An 18,220-nucleotide genomic window follows, 5' to 3' on the forward strand; every position below is an offset into this window, starting at 1 on the left:
TTAACATGGCTCGGTGATGCCAAGTTGGTAATACTGCAGTTCTCTGTTGTTGTTCTGTTTAGCAAAAAACCAAATCCATTACAATTGCATTGTATGTTTCTCATAGTCTTCTCCTTAGAAAACTTCAAGAAGTAAATGCTTCAGGGACAGACTTCTGAAACACTGTGGGACATGGAGATTTTGGTAGAAAGGATCATTCACTGCTAAGTGGGGTTTCAGCAGGCTGTGTGATATGTGACATAAGGCATCTGTGGACCTCTCCAGGACCTTAGCCTTGAGACACTAAATCAGACTTGACCTACTCATATTTTGAGTACTTTGTTTGTGTTCAGAATACACCAAAGGTCTGGATTTTCAGAAGGAGCAAGTATTGTATACTCTCTGTTTGCATGAGTACCCAGTCTGACTGTGAAGGTTGTATGTATTTCTAGAGTAAGAGATAATTTTCATGCTGACAACTCCTTTCCTCAAGGGATCTAAATCTCCAGGCAGTACCTTTTTGAGACAATGTGTACCTTACAGACACAATCACCACCATAAACTGGTATTTCTTTCCCACCTCTCCTAAGCATAGCTCTGTTTTCTGTGGCAGGATGATATATGTCAGTTTCATTTCAAAACTGCCTGGATGGAGCAGTTCAGTTTTTCAAGAATTAGTATGATTCCCTGAAGTGTGTATGTGTTTAATTAAACATTTAATTCCCCATTTGTGTATATATGAGAAGTTTGCTTTTCTTTGCCCTGTCTTGTGCAAGCATGAGTAGCGTCTCAAAATCTCTAAACTTTAAATCATGTTGGTACCAGAGGTCAAAAAAAATGACTGATGTACAAGTGGTGAGTGAAAGTCATTACTGCTGTCATTTAAGACTCAACCATATGTTTGTATCTTTTCCCTTTAAGCCTGAAGTTCAAGTACGTCAAGTGGCTGTAAAATTTGCTAGCACAGTGTTCCCTCCAGATCATATCCCTTCCAGATACTTACTCCTGTTAGCTGCAGGAGACCCGTAAGTTGTTTTCCTTTATAAATTATTTTCTCATATATATACTTATGTATGTTTGTGTATATGTATATATATGTGTCTACATACATATATATGCATATGCACACACACATGTATATACATTCATTATAATATATGTATATTTGCATTAAATATGAATACATGTATCTGTGTGTTCATAAGTTAGCACATAAATAACTTGAAGAAAATTAAATATGGTAATTTGGAAATCAAACTTCTTGACATTCTCATGGAGAACTGTTACTCTACTCAGTGACAGTCTTGACCTTGTTTTTCTTGTTTCAGATGAACTGAGTCACTAAAGCATTTCATACTAATGATCAGTTGCAATTGCAAAAGTAAAAATGCATTAACTGAAATCACTTTTACAGTGTCTAGAAGTTATTTTTTCCAGGTAAATTCTGTCAGTCTGTTTTTAGCTTGTATTTGCAGAGAGTTGAGCATGCAGTTTTGAGAGTTGCCACTCTCTGCTGAAGAGTAGGTGACTCCTTAAATTACAGTAATCATTTCATTTGCAGTTTTCTGTTACTGCAACATAAGTGGTGGGTTTTTTCCCCAATTTATTTTCATTACTAAAATTTTGATGAAAGCAGCTGTTGTATAAGGAAAGCTAAGCAGATTAGCTGCAACAACCAGCTCTGTCATTGCAGTGTCAGCACTGTTTCAGGAGTAGTTATCTATTGTTAAGTAGATAATGATAAATCTAGTAGGTGGCAGCTGAAGCTTGGCTATAGGAAGTGATAGGGAGAAGTAGCAGATAGGAAAACCAGGATGTGGGAACCAGAAACTGATAGTGAAACCTAGAAGGATGTAGGAGGAATAAAAGTGAGCTCATCCAGACAGTTTTGCCAAGAGCACTCAGTACTATCCCTTTTTCTTTCCTGTCTCTAAAATAAGCAAATATTAAAAGTTGTAGTGGAAGATTTTTTTTCTCTTTCTTTCAAAAAAAACCCAATAAAACCCCCACTTCGCATTTAAAAATGGTTCTCTCTCTCTCAGCTTCCCAATATATCTTATTGCTCATTAAAGGCTTTTTGTTCTGTGCAAATAATGTCTGTTTCTCATCTTTTCTTCTGAAAGGCGGGAGGAGGTACATGGAGAAGCCCAGCGAGTACTGAGAACAGTTTCTGGAAAAAATGAAAAGGAGAGTTCTGGGAAGCAGATGCCTTCTTTCCCTGAAATGGTCCATTACATTCAAGACAAGGTACAGTGCTTCTGACACAGTATAAAGACAAATAGATATGTGAATCTCAGGCATGGCATAGGTGTGGTCTTGCCTTCCTACAGCTGCCCCAAGGAATAAAATTAGTGAAAATCAAAATAAGGACCACGCATAATATTTCATTGCCAAGATTACCACTCGTCATCACTTTCTGCTGGCAGTGATTGCAAGAGATCCAAGTATTAAGTAGCGAGACAGATCTTTTAATAAAGGGAATGTTTTGCTTTCTTGCAATTTGTGCAGTTGATATGTGGAATGAGGAATCCAGTTTTCAAGGGGTATAATCCAGCATGTTTTACAAACACAGCTCCTGAACGTGCAAGAAGACTACTTTTTATTTGGCTAAAATATTGTCTGTGTTACACACCTCTGTGTATAGTAGCTGTACTAGGCTTATAAGCAGTAAAGGATATGTGGAGAGTCACTGACAATATTTTTTCTTATGATAGCTTACCTTTTAAAAAATGTCAGAAGTATGTAATTTTGAAGCACATGTGATTTAGCATGAGATCTGTGATAGCAGAATGCTATCTTAGAGATTTCTTTTGAAATATGTGCTCTGGTGGTGTTGTACTCTACTAATACTCTGAAGTATTTGAAGCTCTGTCAGAAAACTTGCTTTTTTTGTCCAGAATGCTGATTTCTTAAGTAGATATAAAAAAATTAGGAAACCAAGATTCAGTTTTAGATAACACTCTTAAATTCTGTTGCCCTGTAGTTTTGAAGTTTTCCTTAACATTCATAATGTCACTAAATAATTTTGGATCAGTGTAGTTCAATCACAAGTGACAAAAGCAAGAGTCCCTCAGTCATGGGGGAATTACAATGTTTTTGAGTGCTTTTCAGATCTTTGTGTCCTGAAGATGTATAAAAAATCCTAGAAGTATAATTATTTGTTTAGTTATGTCAAAGTGTGATTTTTCACATACTATAATAATCTGTGACGTTTGGAGATGCTTGAGAAGTTTGTATGCATTACTTGACACAATTGACTGAGATGAAAAATTAATGATTTAGTATGATCCTTTTAAATTCTTAAGTGCTTCTTGTTTCCTGAAAGGAAGAAAGAATGTTGTACTCCTTCAGCCTCCCCTGCTATTCCCTCTCATGCATTCAGAGTTTTCACTTTCTGAATTGGAGTAAAGTAGATGGAACTGATATTACCAAGTACACTGTGCCCTTTTTATTACAGAGCTGTTACACATTTTCAGTTGTTAAGTGGAGGATTAACACACTCATATCAGCAAAATTTCACTGAGCTTTCCAACATCTCTGTTATTATGTGTCTGAATGGTCCACTCTTACTGTATTCTGTTGTTTAGGCCACTCACCGAATGAAAACTCCAGCTAAATATATGACTGGAACTGCAGCGTTACCTTTTAATCCTGCCACATTTGGAGAGGTAATTGTCTGGTTTTACTTCTTCAGATATGGGTACCACGGTTTATCTAGAGGGCAGTCTAAGAAGCTAACAGGTTCTATAAGTCACCCTGCATTCTAAAATTCTTTGAAACAGATGTTGGGATTAACTGTCCATCCTTTGTCCTTAAATGGCAGTCCAAACAAGATTGTCATGGGTGGTTTGGGAGGAATGCTCACAAGAGGGTTGCTCCACTGAATGGAGTAGCATTAGATACAGACAGGCAGTCCTGTGCAGAAGTCCCATTATGTTCCTTGGGGCATTTTTCCTAACAGAATCCCAGGATCCAGTGATCTGTAGAAACAAACTGAGAAGGGAAGTAAGATTCCTATTAGCAATGTGTCGGGTTGCATTTGTACACATGCCAAATTGGTATAGAGAACAGGCTGAACTTCCTGCAAGGAGTTACATCAACTGGTGATAAACCAAAAGTCTGTATATGATTTAATCTTTAGGAAGTGATGTAGGGTTGTCAGGCAAGAGGTCCTAAGGTTTGTTACACTTTATATTTGTTTCTGTCTCTATGCTAACTTTTCTGTCTATATTTGATAAAAGAAAAAAAAAATCCATTTTGGCTACGCTGAGTACAGTATATTCTCTGCTCTTTTGTTTCCTGCATGGTTTTTCAAGTGCTTACGCATTCAGGATCCTGTGTTTTTTATCTTCTCTACTTAGATAGTTCTCTATCTGCGGATGTGTCTTGCTCACAGTGCCGGCGTGGTGCCAACCTCACAGAGCTTGGCAGATATGCAAGATCATGCTCCAGCCATTGGACGTTACATAAGAAACCTCATGTCTGGCAACCACTTACCTTTCTCTTCCTCTTCCTCCTCCTCCTCCTCAAAAAGTGCAGAAACCAACCCTGTATATATATATATTGGCCTTCTTCAGCAGCTCTTAGCTGGTGTTGGAGGTAAGAAACTGTGTGCAGCAGTATCCTGAAGAAATAAGTGTCTTTTCCTACAACTCCTATGAGTTGTCTTGTTTTTTGAACTTGGCTTCAGCAATCATAGAGTTGAAACACAGACTATATACTCTTTCATTTAAACTTGTTTTCTTCTGTGCTGTTTTGTAGGTGGGAGAAATCATAACTGTAAAATTGTAGCATCAGTTGACATAATAGTGTAAAATTGTGAAGCCATTGTATAGAACAGCTTCTTCACCAGAGAATGTTGTGTCTTCCTCACTCTGATAATAGCCTATCTACCACAAGTGTAGTCTAAAATTTGAATGCATTTTGAACGAATTGCTACTAGACTGTTTGCTTTTATTAGAATCCTAATATGTCTGAGAAATATACCTTATTATTCTGTATTGTTTGTTATTACTAGTGATTTACAAATAAATGCCTGAAATGCCCTGATACTTCTTTACCTCTTTTTAGCACTGAATGTTACATTATTGTAAATACTAGAGCTATTTAATAACCTCATTCTTTAATTATTGTTTAGGTTTGCCAGTCATGTATTGTCTTCTAGAAGTTGTTTCAGTGTATCCAGAAAAACTAGCCGCCAGATTTGTAGACAAAATGGATTGGATTAAGGTATTGTGAAAACCCCTTTTTTGGTGTTTTTCTGGGGGATGGATGGAATTTGGCATTAGTAAAATCAGGCACGTTTCCATGATGAAACAGTGTGTTATTTCCAAACATGCATTTGATTTGAAATCTGGTATTTCTACTCATAGTCAGCACCTCATGAAATGTTGATGTGCCAGGATGGGGAAGATTATTTTTTGGTTCTTCTACATTACTGTTTTTGTTCATTCACTTACATGTTCTAGGTAGTCTGTCAGCTATCCTAGGTATAGTCATCCATTTTTTTCTCTGCAGAAGAAAACTGAAGACAATGTTCTGCACATTTTTGACAGAGTGAATGTTTTCATGGGAAGATTGAATGACTTCTCAGATTATGAGATTAGTTACATCCCTGGTTGTTTCAGGGACCTTCCTCTGGAGATGTTTTTTTCCTATTTATTAACCCCACACGAAAAAAAATTCATATATTGGAGTCTGCTTGGGAATAAGCCAAAGGGAAATCTGTGTTCACTGGATTCTTTCCTCAGGCAGCTCTCTGCTTTTTCATTATTTGCCTCAAACACCTAGGGTTTTTGAAGGTCTTACAGGTTGCCATTGCTTTCACTGGGGCAATCTAGCAGAAACAAATATTAAGTCAAGTATTAAAAAATATTAGAATTTGTTCTAATAGCTTCTCCTGATGATATCTGTGCTGCATTGCGCTGTATGTAGGTTATTACTTCTCATTTACATGCAGGTATGAATTGCCCAGGACAATACTTGAAAACATTGCCCTTTTCAGTATTCCTCATCATTTGTAGGAAACTTTTCTTTGTCCTTGGCCTAGTGTCCATTTGCAGAATTAAGCTTCTAGAGGTAGTTATTGATAGTACTGAGTTTCAGAAATAATGTTGTAAATCATATTTCATGTGGTTTTGCCTTGTCAAGTGAAACAAACCGGTTGAGGGATTTGTTAAAAGTCAGATATATGATCTGATGCTATATTGAAGTTAATAATACATTTCATGACCCTGAAGGATTATTTCTTGTTTGTTTGCGTGGGCTGATTTTGGTTTCTTTGTGGTAGCCCAAGGCACTCAAAGATTTGGGTATGAATTTTTCATGGGAGTGTGTTGCATTATACATCAAATTGCTAGTAGAGGTAAGATTATGTCTTAACAAATTACCCAAAGCTTCCAAAATTTAAATTTTAATAACTTATTTGGACAATACAAGATCTCAAATTAGGTAATTTTGCTTTTAGAACTGTGATTTCCTGACACTTTTTTTTGGTTGCATTTGAATTGCTAACCTTCTTGAGGTTTTGAAATTCCCTTTGATTAATAAGATGGCCTGGTAGCCTCCAGCAGCTCAGGGAGAGTGTAGTGGTTTAGGGTATGGGTTTTTTTGGCACAGTATGAATGCAAAACCTGGAAGCTCTTAGCTAAAGACAAAATTCAGCCAAGAATTCAATGTGCATGGTTTTGACACACAACTGGTGGGTGGCCCTCTTATGGCTAGGGGTCTTCTTTCACCAAAGTGCTCAGTGTGTAATGAATGCTTTGTTGAATTGAGGGGTGTGTTTCTTATTAAGTGATAACGCTGTTGGTTTAAAGTGTGCTTTCTGAATTAAGAACTGTTTATGTATCTCCATGACAATTGTCTTTGTATATTTAGAAGGTCTTTATGAACAGACTGAGTAAGAAGCTGCTTCCACATTTTATGGCTTGCTTTCTTTTTTTTAAACTCCCACAGAACTTGATGAACACTAACAAAGAGGAAATGCGTGAGCTTGCAGCCCTGTTTTATTCTGTAGTGCTGTCTACCATGTCTGGAGATGAGCTTAGGGCATCCTTGGAGCAGCTGATCAAGATGACAAAAGACAGCCATGTAACTACCTTCCTTTGTCTGCTTCTTGTTTTTTCTCATGTTATGTAACTGATAGGATATTTGAATCTCACCATGTGTCCAGGATGTATTAACCTTAATCTGGGTGTAAAATTAACTAACAGGCTTCCAGTTGGATGGTGAGAAGGGATTTTTGTTGTAGGTGAGTGCAACAGATCTTTAAATAAGTTAATCCCTGAAGCTGTTAAGGTCAGTAGGAGGATTTCATGGAGGCGCATCCCAAGCAAAGCACTGTCATGTGTTTAACCAGTTTTAGCCAGCTAAATAGCCACATCCTGTTGAGTGGTAATGGATCACACTACCTACCTCAAACTGCTTGCCTGTTCCTTATTCCTGAGCACTCACAGAGTCAAGAAAATTTTTAACTTGTTAAATGTTCAGCTCTTCCCTCCTGAGCCATAGTCACCTACTGGGTCCTCACCACTTCAGGATCTTGTGCTGTGCTAGCACTGTGCCTTCTTCTCTCTTGCCTCACATGGACTGCTCAGCAGGCCTCCACAGCTGTGTCTTTATATGCTGGGTTTACCTGTCTTCCCTTCTCCAGCAGCTCCTTTTGCCTCCCTTTATTCTTATTTCTCCATTTTGCCACTGCAAGCAGGGAAAAGGAGTCGTGAAAACAAATTGGTCTGGTTTCTGTGCTAGTGTGTCTTGAATCCTGCGTGGGAGGGAAAGCAGTAGTATTTCCAGGTTCTGTTTCCCAAAAATGATTTTGTATCAGTCTCTCTAATGGACTTAAAGGGCCACCATTTTACATTGCAGGTAACAGACTGACAAGAAGTGCTGATTGCTTTATGTTGTAGTTAGCAAATGTAATTTATTTTGAATTTGTGAAAACTCTGTGTGTGAGCTAAAGCCATGCCATTGCTCAGTTTTGTGTAGGGCACAGCTCCTGCAGTCATGATGTCAGTGTAGATGGGTCCCAACCCCCCACTGCTTTCAGCCCCACTCACCCCTGTGAACCATGAAAGGAAAAAAAAAGCAGGGTGTTGCCATGCGTTTGTGAGTCTGAGTCAGGTAGAGCTCTGACTTGCTGCTACTGTACAAAACCACTTGAATTTGTACACCTAGGAGTGGTGATGATCCTAGTGTTTCAGTAAGGACTGCAGTGGGAATGGATAACTAAAGTGGAGATGGAGGAGGATCCATCTTCTGCTGGCTTGCTGCAGTGAGACCACATCAAGGAACAGTTCCTGGTGGCCAGGCTCTAGGTTGAGGATCCCATTGTGGCACCACAATTGCACCGGTGCAACATTTGTGGTGTTAAAAAACAAGAGGTATAAGCTAATGCAAGCTTAAGCTCCTGCACCCCTCCCTTTGGTTTTTTTTTCCAGTTAGGTAGCATTTGAGTCTCACAGCCTTGTTTCTCCACAAAATCCTTTTGCTAGAATTCACTTACAGGAATAAACATGGTCATTAAATAGTTCCAGCACCAAATCAGCCTTGGAGAAACTGGTATTCTTGACATTTACTTGTGTTGATTAGATTTCACGATTTGTGGCTGCCAAGCTGTAGAGGCACGGCCTTCAGCATGGGCCACGTCTGAACTCATTCTTAGCCGTGTAGAGCAGATGTAGAGCGATTACTCTTGACTGCTTTTTACCAAAGAGTACATTTTGTCCCCTTAGTCTGAATATAGTCTGGTTTTTAACCAGAGACAATGTACTTTGGGGGCTTTTTTTAAGTCTAGCTGCCAAAGGGTGTCTTTAGGAATGTGAGTGCTGGTGATAAATTTCTAATCTGTCCTCCTAGATCTCTTTCAAGTTTTGTTAATGAATCTTAAAGAACTCCATCCATCAGAGAGCACTAACAATATCAAACTCTCTGTTGTTTTATTATGTGTTAGAGCTCTGCATTCTTCAGCGCACCTTCTGGCTTGTCTATTTGTGTTTTTAAATCAGTGCTTTGTGCAAAGTGTTACTTACTTTGAAAATGATATTTTTTGCACTGTTGGTGTTGTCTGTAGAGCCTGGAGGTCCAACATGGATCCTTGTTGGCTTTGGGATTTACAGTAGGAAGGTACTTGGCCAAAAGGAAAATCAGAACAATGGAGCTACATGACATAGAACAGCCAAACACTTCAGTCATGCCGGATCAAGAACAACTTATAAAATCGACAACAGAGACAATAGGTAAATTCCTGCCTAAGACTTTGCTGCATTGTAACAGTTGTTTTTTTTCAGTCCATCCCAAGCTGAGTATTTTGCTGAGATGCTCAGCCCATAGACAGAGTAATGTTGAGTTCAATTTTTGTGATAGAATTTACAGCTTGTAAGAATATAATCTGATTAGATGTATGGACATTTCAGCAAAACCTAGGTGGACTTTGTAACTTGCAAACCAACAGAGTACAATCAGGAATGATATTATTGCCTAGATTCTTCTCAATGTCTCCTTTCACTCCCATTTTTTTCTAACATAATGCTTCCTACCAACTGTAGAGGAGATTAATGCTTTGCTTCTTGCGTGGGTAAAATACAAGTGCCTGTCCACTGCTAAATAATAATCGGAGTCATCCTGGTTTACTTTTCCCTGTAGGTTCTTTTTTGGACAGTACCTCTCCCTTCCTTGTGGTGGGTGCTTGTATGGCTCTTGGAGAGATTGGCAGGAATGGCCCCTTGCCAATCCCCAATGAAGGAACAGGATTTACAAAGCTGCAACTTGTTGAAAACTTACTGGCCCGAATCCCTTCCAGCAAGGAAACAAATAAGGCAAGATTTTTGTAGTGTTTGTGTGATTCCTGTTCATTTCTTGAATGCTCACTAGGTATATGTATTACATGCTAAACTCAGCCTTGTTTTTTAAGGGAATGAGGCTTTTTGTTGGCTTTTGTTGGTTAGGGTCTAGGTCTTTCTAATATTGTTTAGCACTGATCACTTGTGCTTTCTATAGTCATAACTAGAGGCTTAAGAGATAAAAATATGAATACTCTTCATTTTAATTCAAGAAAAATGGGAATATCTTCTTTTACCTGCATATAATCCTCAAAGGTAACAGGACATTTGTTCTGATCTACTTTGGAAAAGAGGTGCACTGATTGATCTAATAAGCTGCTTGCATGTATATCTGATACCTTGAGTGAAACTTCAGCAAGGGTGGGAAGTAGTGGGTTTAAAGTGCATCTTATGGACTTACAGGAAGGTTATATGATGGTGTTATTTTTGTTTATATTTAAGATGAAGGAACGAGCAATACAAACATTAGGTTACCTCCCAGTGGGAGACGAAGATTTTCCCCACCAGAAGCTACTGCTGCAGGGTTTAATGGATTCTGTGGAGGTGAGACACTGTCAGTGTATTAACCTTTATACTACAGTGAATATTTCTCTTCGGGTGCTTTTTATGTACTCTAGAGCCAGATTTACAAAGGGAGTTGACTTTCTGTAAAAGTGCCTCTGGGTTTTTTAAAACTGCCTTAAAATAGAGAGCAGAGATAGGCTTGGGGCTGGTACAAGGCTTTATGCCACAGTTTAAAAACTTGCTAGTCCAGGTCTCTGCCTCAGTCTGAGCAAATACTCATTCCCCTCTAAGAGGTTTATAGATTTTTTTTTTGTACACTGTATATTTAAAATATCCAGAGCTTATATTATTGAAGTCTTAAGCCTGTACTTTGGCCTTCAAAAGTACCCTGAAAGTAGGTAATATGAATACCTCTGAGTTACATTAGCTAATACAACTCATTTGAATTGGAAGTTTATAGAAATATATATATATATATATCTTGTCCATCTAAATTCATTACTGAAGTATGCTGCATTCTTTTACAGTCCTTCAGAGCTTCTATACATATTGCAATATGCTAGAAAACAAAATTAAATTAAAAATGCTTTTTTAGTACCCTTCTTCCTTGCTGATACTGACATAGGATTCTGCATTGTAGAAATGGCTGTTGACTATCAGACAGGCCTGCTTTGCTGAGTGCTCCAATTCTGATCTGATCAAACATGCAAGAACCATAGAATTATAGAATAGTTTGAGTTGGAAGGGACCTTAAAGGTGATCTAGTTCCAACCCTTCTACTGTTGACAGGGCGAGGACACTTCACACTAGACCAAGTTGCTCAGAGCCCAATCCAACCTGACATTGAGCTCTGCCAGGGTTGGGGCAGCTATGAGTGACCTCTTCCAGTGCCTCACCACCTTCACAGTAAATAATTTCTTCCTAATAGTTCATGTAAGCCTACTCTCAGTTTGAAACATTTAACCACTTGTCCTATCACTATACTTAGGTGACTAAAAATACTGAGAATACTGTGTACCCAAACAACAAAAGATGTTTCTGGGTACCATGTTTTCCCCTGTAACTGCATGGGGATTTTACAACTTCCTTTATAAAAAGTGTACTTGAAAAAAACTTATTTGTCTTAGATTGCAGGAAGCTAAGGGCTTAATTCTCCAGGAGCCTGAGCGTTTTGTGCTTCTAGAGCATAAGGAAAACTATCTAGGAGATACTCAGCAATTATGGAAACCAGTTCTTATAACATAAAATTCATCATAAGTACTGACAAGAAAGTGGCATATCTTGTTCCTGAAGGCTCAGAGGATAGTGTAAGGAGGACAGTGAAGCAAAACAAGTACCATCTGAATTATTTTAATGTGAAGAAAAAGTTTCTGCATCTTTTAAGACATCAGCTTCTGGATGGAATTACAGGAGACTCTTTCAATGCTCCCTATTATAGTTAAGCCATAGTAATTTTCACTAATCACTATCAGCATAATTTTAATTTTGTTTTATTTTCATTTTATTGAATTCTTTCTTTTCACCAAGTTGAGCTTCTGCAGAGACTAGTAAATACTTTGTCAAAGATAAGCTTTTAAAAATGTGGAAATTTAGCTGTTATCATTCATGTCAGACAGTTTGGCATTGCCTCATTTTCCATCAACTTCAGTGGGTCTGAGGTGCCACATAGTCTCAGAAGCTCACCAGATCTTACTGTAAATTGGTGCTGAACGTTGGGACTGAGATTGAGAGGCTGTGGTTTTGTGGATTAAGTGCCAGAAGTTTTGGTGTATGCTTCATTAGTACTGTCAGTGATGCTCTGATGTGTTTTTTAGGCCAAACAGATAGAGCTGCAGTTCACTGTTGGTGAAGCTATTACCAGTGCTGCTGTTGGAACCAGCTCAGTGGCTGCGCGGGATGCATGGACTGTCACAGAGGAGGAATATATCCCTCCTTCAGGTAGTCTTCCTAATGCAGGGGCTGGGTTGGGAAATGTCTGGGCTAACACTTAGCTCCAAAGCTTCATTTCTGTGGTGTTTGGTTTATAACAGAATACGCAAGAGAGGTTTTGTGTTTGTGGTTATATACAGGTTGTTTTACCTCGTCATGTCGGTCTGCTCAGAGGGCAGAAGACTTCATTCATAGGCTGTTTAAATAGCTGCTTATGTACTTCATTGCCACTTTGGCTCTGTGTTTGATTTTTTCTTTTTTTGTTTGCCATGTTGAATTGCTTTTGGGGTTTTAATACACAAATCTTTAAAAATACCATTTTAAACCCTGAACAGGAAAATAGTGTTATAAAATCAAATCGCAAGTGTTTTCCAATAACTTCAAGTGATGCAATTAAGTGAAATTTACATGCAGTAAATGCAGAAATTCTGTTAAAATACCGCAAACACAACGTTTTAATTTTGTGAGACTGGTCTTAGATGTGCAGTGTACAGAAAGCTGAGCATGTGGTAAAAATTAAACCTTGCTATTGCTCCAGAAATTGTGAGTCTTAACAAAAAAATAAGTTCTGCCCTGAGTCTTAGGCAGTGTGAATGGTACCTCTTCTTGGCCACAGGCTCTAAAACATGTTAATGAAGAGTTAGGAGGATTCTGCATGTCTGTTATTTATTCTACTATTATTACTTTCCCAGTGATTCCAGTGAGTGCCTAAATAAGCAGAGATAAAGGTGTCATATGAGTACTCTTGAGTTCATTAGGTTTTGCATTATTTCCATTTAAATGGCTGGGCACAGTTCTCAGAGTTCCTCTCCTCCACCTTTATTTTTTTCATATAGATTTGAAGGTGAATGACGTGGTGCCCTGGGTCCTAGACCTTATTTTGAACAAGCACATCATCAGTCCCAACCCACATGTTAGACAGGCAGCTTGCATCTGGCTTCTGTCATTGGTGAAAAAGCTGAGCACCCACAAAGCAATTAAGGTAAGAAATATGCCTTTTTCCTAACACTGGCTCCTTGTCCCTATTTTTGCTTCTCATCTTGTTTCTGTCCCTTCCTTCCCCTTCACTTCTGTTGTCTCTTTTCTCCACGGGCTGCTACAGTCCTTACTGAGAGGTTTTTGAGACATGGCCTATCTTTTGTTTCTGGAGGAACAATCGATCTGGCAGATGAACAAGGGTGCTTGTCACCTTTGTAAACATCTGACTTGCATCCAAGTCAGAGTAATCTCAATGTAAATAGCTGTTGTAAGATGATGTACCACTACATCCTCCCTTGGGAAGAAGAGTTTGGTATCTGTATAGTGTTTAGGATTTATATTTGAATAATATTTGAGAGGTCTAGGAGGGGAAGCAGAAGGAGAGCAGAACTTAAGTGTTTCATGGTATTTATCTTTGGTACCCAAGAGCAGTTACAATGTGCTTTGTGTGCTGTGTATCTTTGGTACACTTTATGAACTTTAAAGTGCTTGTCCATAATGAGAAAATGTGAAAAGTCCTATACAAGGACTACATAAAACATTCCCAACCAAAATGACCTCTATCTGCATAGAGTTACTATGGACTGCCATGGGATCAAATGACCATTTTGTACTCTACAGGTATTGATAAAGAGCTTTGAGGCAAGCTGCTTTGCAAATGTAAATTTTTATATATAAAACATTGCCCCATATTGTACTTAACTAAACTGTGCACCTTGTTGGGGGGTGGCAAAGCTCACCAGTTTGGGGATGGGGAAAGCCCCATCTGGCTGCAATCCAGATTTATGAGGCATTGCTGCCTTGTATGAAGCAAGGACAATTCCTGTCATAAGTGTAGCTCAAATGGGCAACTCCTTTGATACAGTAGCCTCTTTTAGAAACTTGCCTGGAGACCAAAGGAAGGATTCAAAATAATGTCCTCTTTTCTCATCTTACAGTCTCATCTCAAGGATATTCAAAGTGCATTTGTTTCTATTCTGTCAGATAGTGATGGTAAGTACTGTTGTATGTTAAAAGTTGTGTCTTTTCATTGGCATTCAGCAGACTGGAGGGAATCTACCAACAGGCATATAGTCAACTACACTCTGTCAGCATTAAAAGATGACTGTAGAAACTTCCCATTTCTTATGTTGATAGGAATGATTTCTGTTCTAGGCATCATGTGCAGAGATCAGAAGCACAACTTTTTTGTGCGTTTGGCTAAAAAGCACACTGCATTTGCCCCTTCAGACTGTAGTAGAAGTGGTGTTACTTCAGCTCTGTTTTGGGCAGCAGGATGTATATCACAGAGTTCTGCATGAACAGAAATACTGACACCTCTTCAATCTAGCACATTCTGGTTTACAGCTCTACCCATGGCAGCTAGTGAAAAGAGTGGCATCCAGCAGCCTATGCAAAGCTCACTGAAGCTGAAGAGAGTATTATATTACCACAGTTGATTTCAGGTGCCGCTAGCATGTCAGAATACCTGTGCCTCTTGGAACTCTTTCTGCTGTTTCAAAACTCGCAGTAACAATAGTTATGTGAAGGTGTCACCTAATTTGAAGGGGTTTATGCCTTCAGAACAATTTGCAGCTTCAGAATGCAAAGTTTGTGTGCAACACAACTGTGTTTGCTATGTCGTGATTTTGATTGAACCTTACTTTTGGAATTTGTGTACTGTTTATCTTGAATTTTGCTTGGTAAAATCTCTTGCAGAGCTTAGTCAAGATGTTGCTTCAAAAGGCCTTGGGCTGATATATGAACTAGGAAGTGAACAGGATCAGCAAGAGCTAGTCACTACGCTCGTTGATACCCTTATGACTGGGAAAAGGTACATGAATTCAGAACACAGTGAGAGAGTACTCTTATGTGTCTAGTGGGAACAAAAATGTGCCTCTTTTTTGTGTGGAAAGAAATGTTTTGGAGTTAAGGGTAAGCCAATATCCATTCACAGAGAGTTAAACTGAACATTTCTTAAATCGGCTTAGAGTATTTTGTGACTGAAGTTCCACTCAGCAAAGCTTCAAAATAATATGTCAGCCCTGGTTCAAATGGGCTGGGATTTACTTAGATTTGCTACTTGCTGCATTGTGTAATTGCAGAGAGCTATGACCACTTGCAGCAACTGCACATTGTGATGTTGTGGAAGTGGTGACTTGCTTGTGCTGAAACGCACCTTTTGCGAAGAAGTGCTGTTGATGGTCTCTTGTCAGCTTTAGTATGAAAAATGCTGGTCTTACAAGACTTATGGCTAGAGATCATGTTGGTCAGTATTGGAAATGCTCTTTAATAGAGTTCTCCTGTCTAACCTGATGTAGGTTTGGCCACTGAATCATAGAAACCTAGGCTTTGAGTGTAGGGATTCATTGGTGGTAGGCAGGAAGAAATAAGATGGATGGAAATGATATTATTTCATTTGTAAGTACAGATTTGCTGTCCATTATACAGCTCATGTCTGGACAGAACGAAAAACGAAAAGTCACCATTCAGTGTTTTGACTTTCTACCTTTGCACAGCAAAACTCTCAACTTGCTGTAATGTCTCCTTAATATTACACGTGATATAGGTTAATGACATTCCTTGCAGTGTGTGTAGCTTTGCCCACCTGTATGCTGTTTGTGGGATTGGAACTGAAAAAATGTGAAGCTGCTGAGTTAATAAAGCAAAATTCCCTGTTCTGTAGTGTGCAGTGTATTCAACTGTAGAGTTTGGTAATGCTGATACTGGACTTCTTTTCTATCAGAGCCAAACATGAGATGACTGGAGAAACCGTGGTATTTCAGGGAGGTCTGAGTAAAACCCCAGATGGGTAAGTTTACTGATAGCCTCTGACAGAGACACAGTCAGTGCTGAAACAGAATTCGCTAAAAAATCTGCTTCCTGACATTTTGTTCCTTCTTGTTCTCTAAGTTACTGTAACTATTTCTGTGTAATACAGCCCTGTTACTCACTTTTCTCTCCTGCTTTACAATGTGAATTGACTATAACTTTAGTGTTGTAGCATTTGTCTAAATACAAATACTAACACTGATTTCCCTTCTGCTTTTCAAAGCCAAGGCCTTTCTACCTATAAGGAGCTTTGTTCACTGGCAAGTGACCTCAATCAGCCAGACCTGGTGTACAAATTCATGAATCTGGCCAACCATCATGCCATGTGGAATTCTCGGAAGGTAATGCCCTGATTTCATACAACTTCCATTCCCACTCTGAACTCTGGAAACAACAATCCATTTCTCTATTTCTGGTTATATGTTTTATGAATAACTGCATGTGTTGATGCTTTGGTATTGTCGAAGGCAAATTAAGCAGGCTGAGAAAAAATTTGGGATTGCTATTTTTTTTTGAGTGTGCTTAGAAGGACAATCCTTAATGTTTTGAACAGTGATAATGTTTTGAAAACTGGATGAAATTTTGGATGCCAGAGAAAGTGATCTTTGTTATTTAAGGAGGCAGAGTAAAAAGTAATCAGTAAGTTGCTAAAAAGCACTGTTGTCAAAAATATCCCTTTTTAACTCAAGTTTTGATATTTTAAAACAGCTGGGAGCTTTAGCAAAGCCAAAATACTGTTGGATCCACTTCCAGGTGAAAAAAGGAGCATCATGAGCTTGAAGATTTAGGTGTACTCTTCAGAGCTTTTATGTGGGCACTCTTCACTGGCTTCACAGAAGCATGGAAGAACTTGTGTTGAGTCCCTGACAACACCACTTAGTGCAAAAAACAAGTCCTAGCTTTAACTCTCATCCAGAGTTTGACAATTCATCACGTCTCAAGACCTTCCGCAGCACCGTGACTTCAAAAGCACGGGAGCATAGTTAGATTCCTGACCCTTGTGGAATTTCTCCAGCCCAGATGAGTCCAAAAAATCACTCAGAAGGTGTGGGTTGAGGTTTGGCATATGAAAAATTTGCAAAACCTTTTAATTTGAAGGGGACATCTGGAAATCTGTGCTCTAAACCCCCCTCAAGAGCTAAGCAGAGCATGGTGTTCAGGGCCTTGGAGGCCTTGCATTTCCTTACACTTTCTGCAGCTTCGTGCTTTTCATGGCAGTGGTCCTAACTGAAAATGTCTTTAGTGCTGTTTTCTAGATTAACCCAAATAACACATCCTGTCCTTTGAAGTCCCTAGTGTGAGGTTTTGAGTGGCGGCTTTTCACACTGCAAGTCAGAAAGCAGGCGGTCATTAGAGGCAGTCACTGCACTGCCTTCATTGAGTAATTTCTTCTTGGGCTATCCTGCCAAATCTTGTGGGACCTCACAGGCAAGCATCAGTTCCACTGTATTAGAAGTGACAGTGGAATGGACAGTGTTGGAGAAAGAAAAAGTCATGGAAAAATACTGAAGTTTAAAGTAAATATGGACAGATGCAAAATTATAATCCCCAGAAAATTCAGGTTTTTGAAATAAGGTGAAGTTATTTTGGTTTTAGTTTTTCAGTTCCTGAGTTACTCTAACTTTTTTAAATCAGCTGAGCTGTAAGGAAGCAGTTGCCCACTCTCACCAGTTTAGCCAACAAAGAATCTCATTTTGAAGAACATATTTAAATCTGTATAGTTTTAATTCACTACTACTATTCCTGCAAATGAGATCAATCAGTATCTTGAATTTAAGGTTGGAGGAAAGTTTTGAAGTAGTATGTTGTCTGCTGAGTGTGGGATTACTGTGTTACTGTAACAGTGAGGATGGGCTAATTCTAGTACCATTCTAGACCTTTTGATCTGGTCTAAATCTGAACTATGTCAGTCGGCTTTGCCTCTGACTGTGTTGTGCCCATGAGCAATAACTGGGTGAGTGAACAATGTTTCAACAGATACTATTTTGTTGTTATTTCAGGGAGCAGCTTTTGGTTTCAATGTGATAGCTGCCAAGGCTGGAGAGCAACTGGCTCCATTTTTGCCCCAGCTTCTTCCCCGGCTCTACCGTTACCAGTTTGACCCCAACCTGGGCATTCGGCAGGCAATGACCAGCATTTGGAATGCCTTGGTCACTGACAAGTCCATGGTGAGTGAC

At 38.9% G+C, this 18,220-nt stretch overlaps 1 protein-coding gene across 2 annotated transcripts in view; it reads left to right on the top strand.

Annotated features, from left to right (window-relative positions):
- Positions 1-18,220, top strand: part of ECPAS (Ecm29 proteasome adaptor and scaffold) — a 57,810-nt gene that overhangs the window by 21,396 nt on the left and 18,194 nt on the right. For both annotated transcript variants that reach the window (XM_058043299.1, XM_058043298.1), the window contains exons 15-30: positions 901-1,004; positions 2,103-2,226; positions 3,567-3,647; positions 4,341-4,578; positions 5,117-5,208; positions 6,937-7,071; positions 9,053-9,218; positions 9,625-9,797; positions 10,263-10,364; positions 12,140-12,263; positions 13,091-13,236; positions 14,171-14,225; positions 14,931-15,045; positions 15,958-16,023; positions 16,267-16,384; positions 18,044-18,211. In XM_058043299.1, coding sequence (XP_057899282.1) covers positions 901-1,004; positions 2,103-2,226; positions 3,567-3,647; positions 4,341-4,578; positions 5,117-5,208; positions 6,937-7,071; positions 9,053-9,218; positions 9,625-9,797; positions 10,263-10,364; positions 12,140-12,263; positions 13,091-13,236; positions 14,171-14,225; positions 14,931-15,045; positions 15,958-16,023; positions 16,267-16,384; positions 18,044-18,211 — 2,007 coding nt within the window. The remainder of the gene's footprint in view (positions 1-900; positions 1,005-2,102; positions 2,227-3,566; positions 3,648-4,340; positions 4,579-5,116; positions 5,209-6,936; positions 7,072-9,052; positions 9,219-9,624; positions 9,798-10,262; positions 10,365-12,139; positions 12,264-13,090; positions 13,237-14,170; positions 14,226-14,930; positions 15,046-15,957; positions 16,024-16,266; positions 16,385-18,043; positions 18,212-18,220) is intronic.

Source organism: Melospiza georgiana, chromosome Z, assembly GCF_028018845.1.
Source record: "Melospiza georgiana isolate bMelGeo1 chromosome Z, bMelGeo1.pri, whole genome shotgun sequence".
Taxonomy (NCBI): Eukaryota; Metazoa; Chordata; class Aves; order Passeriformes; family Passerellidae; genus Melospiza; species Melospiza georgiana.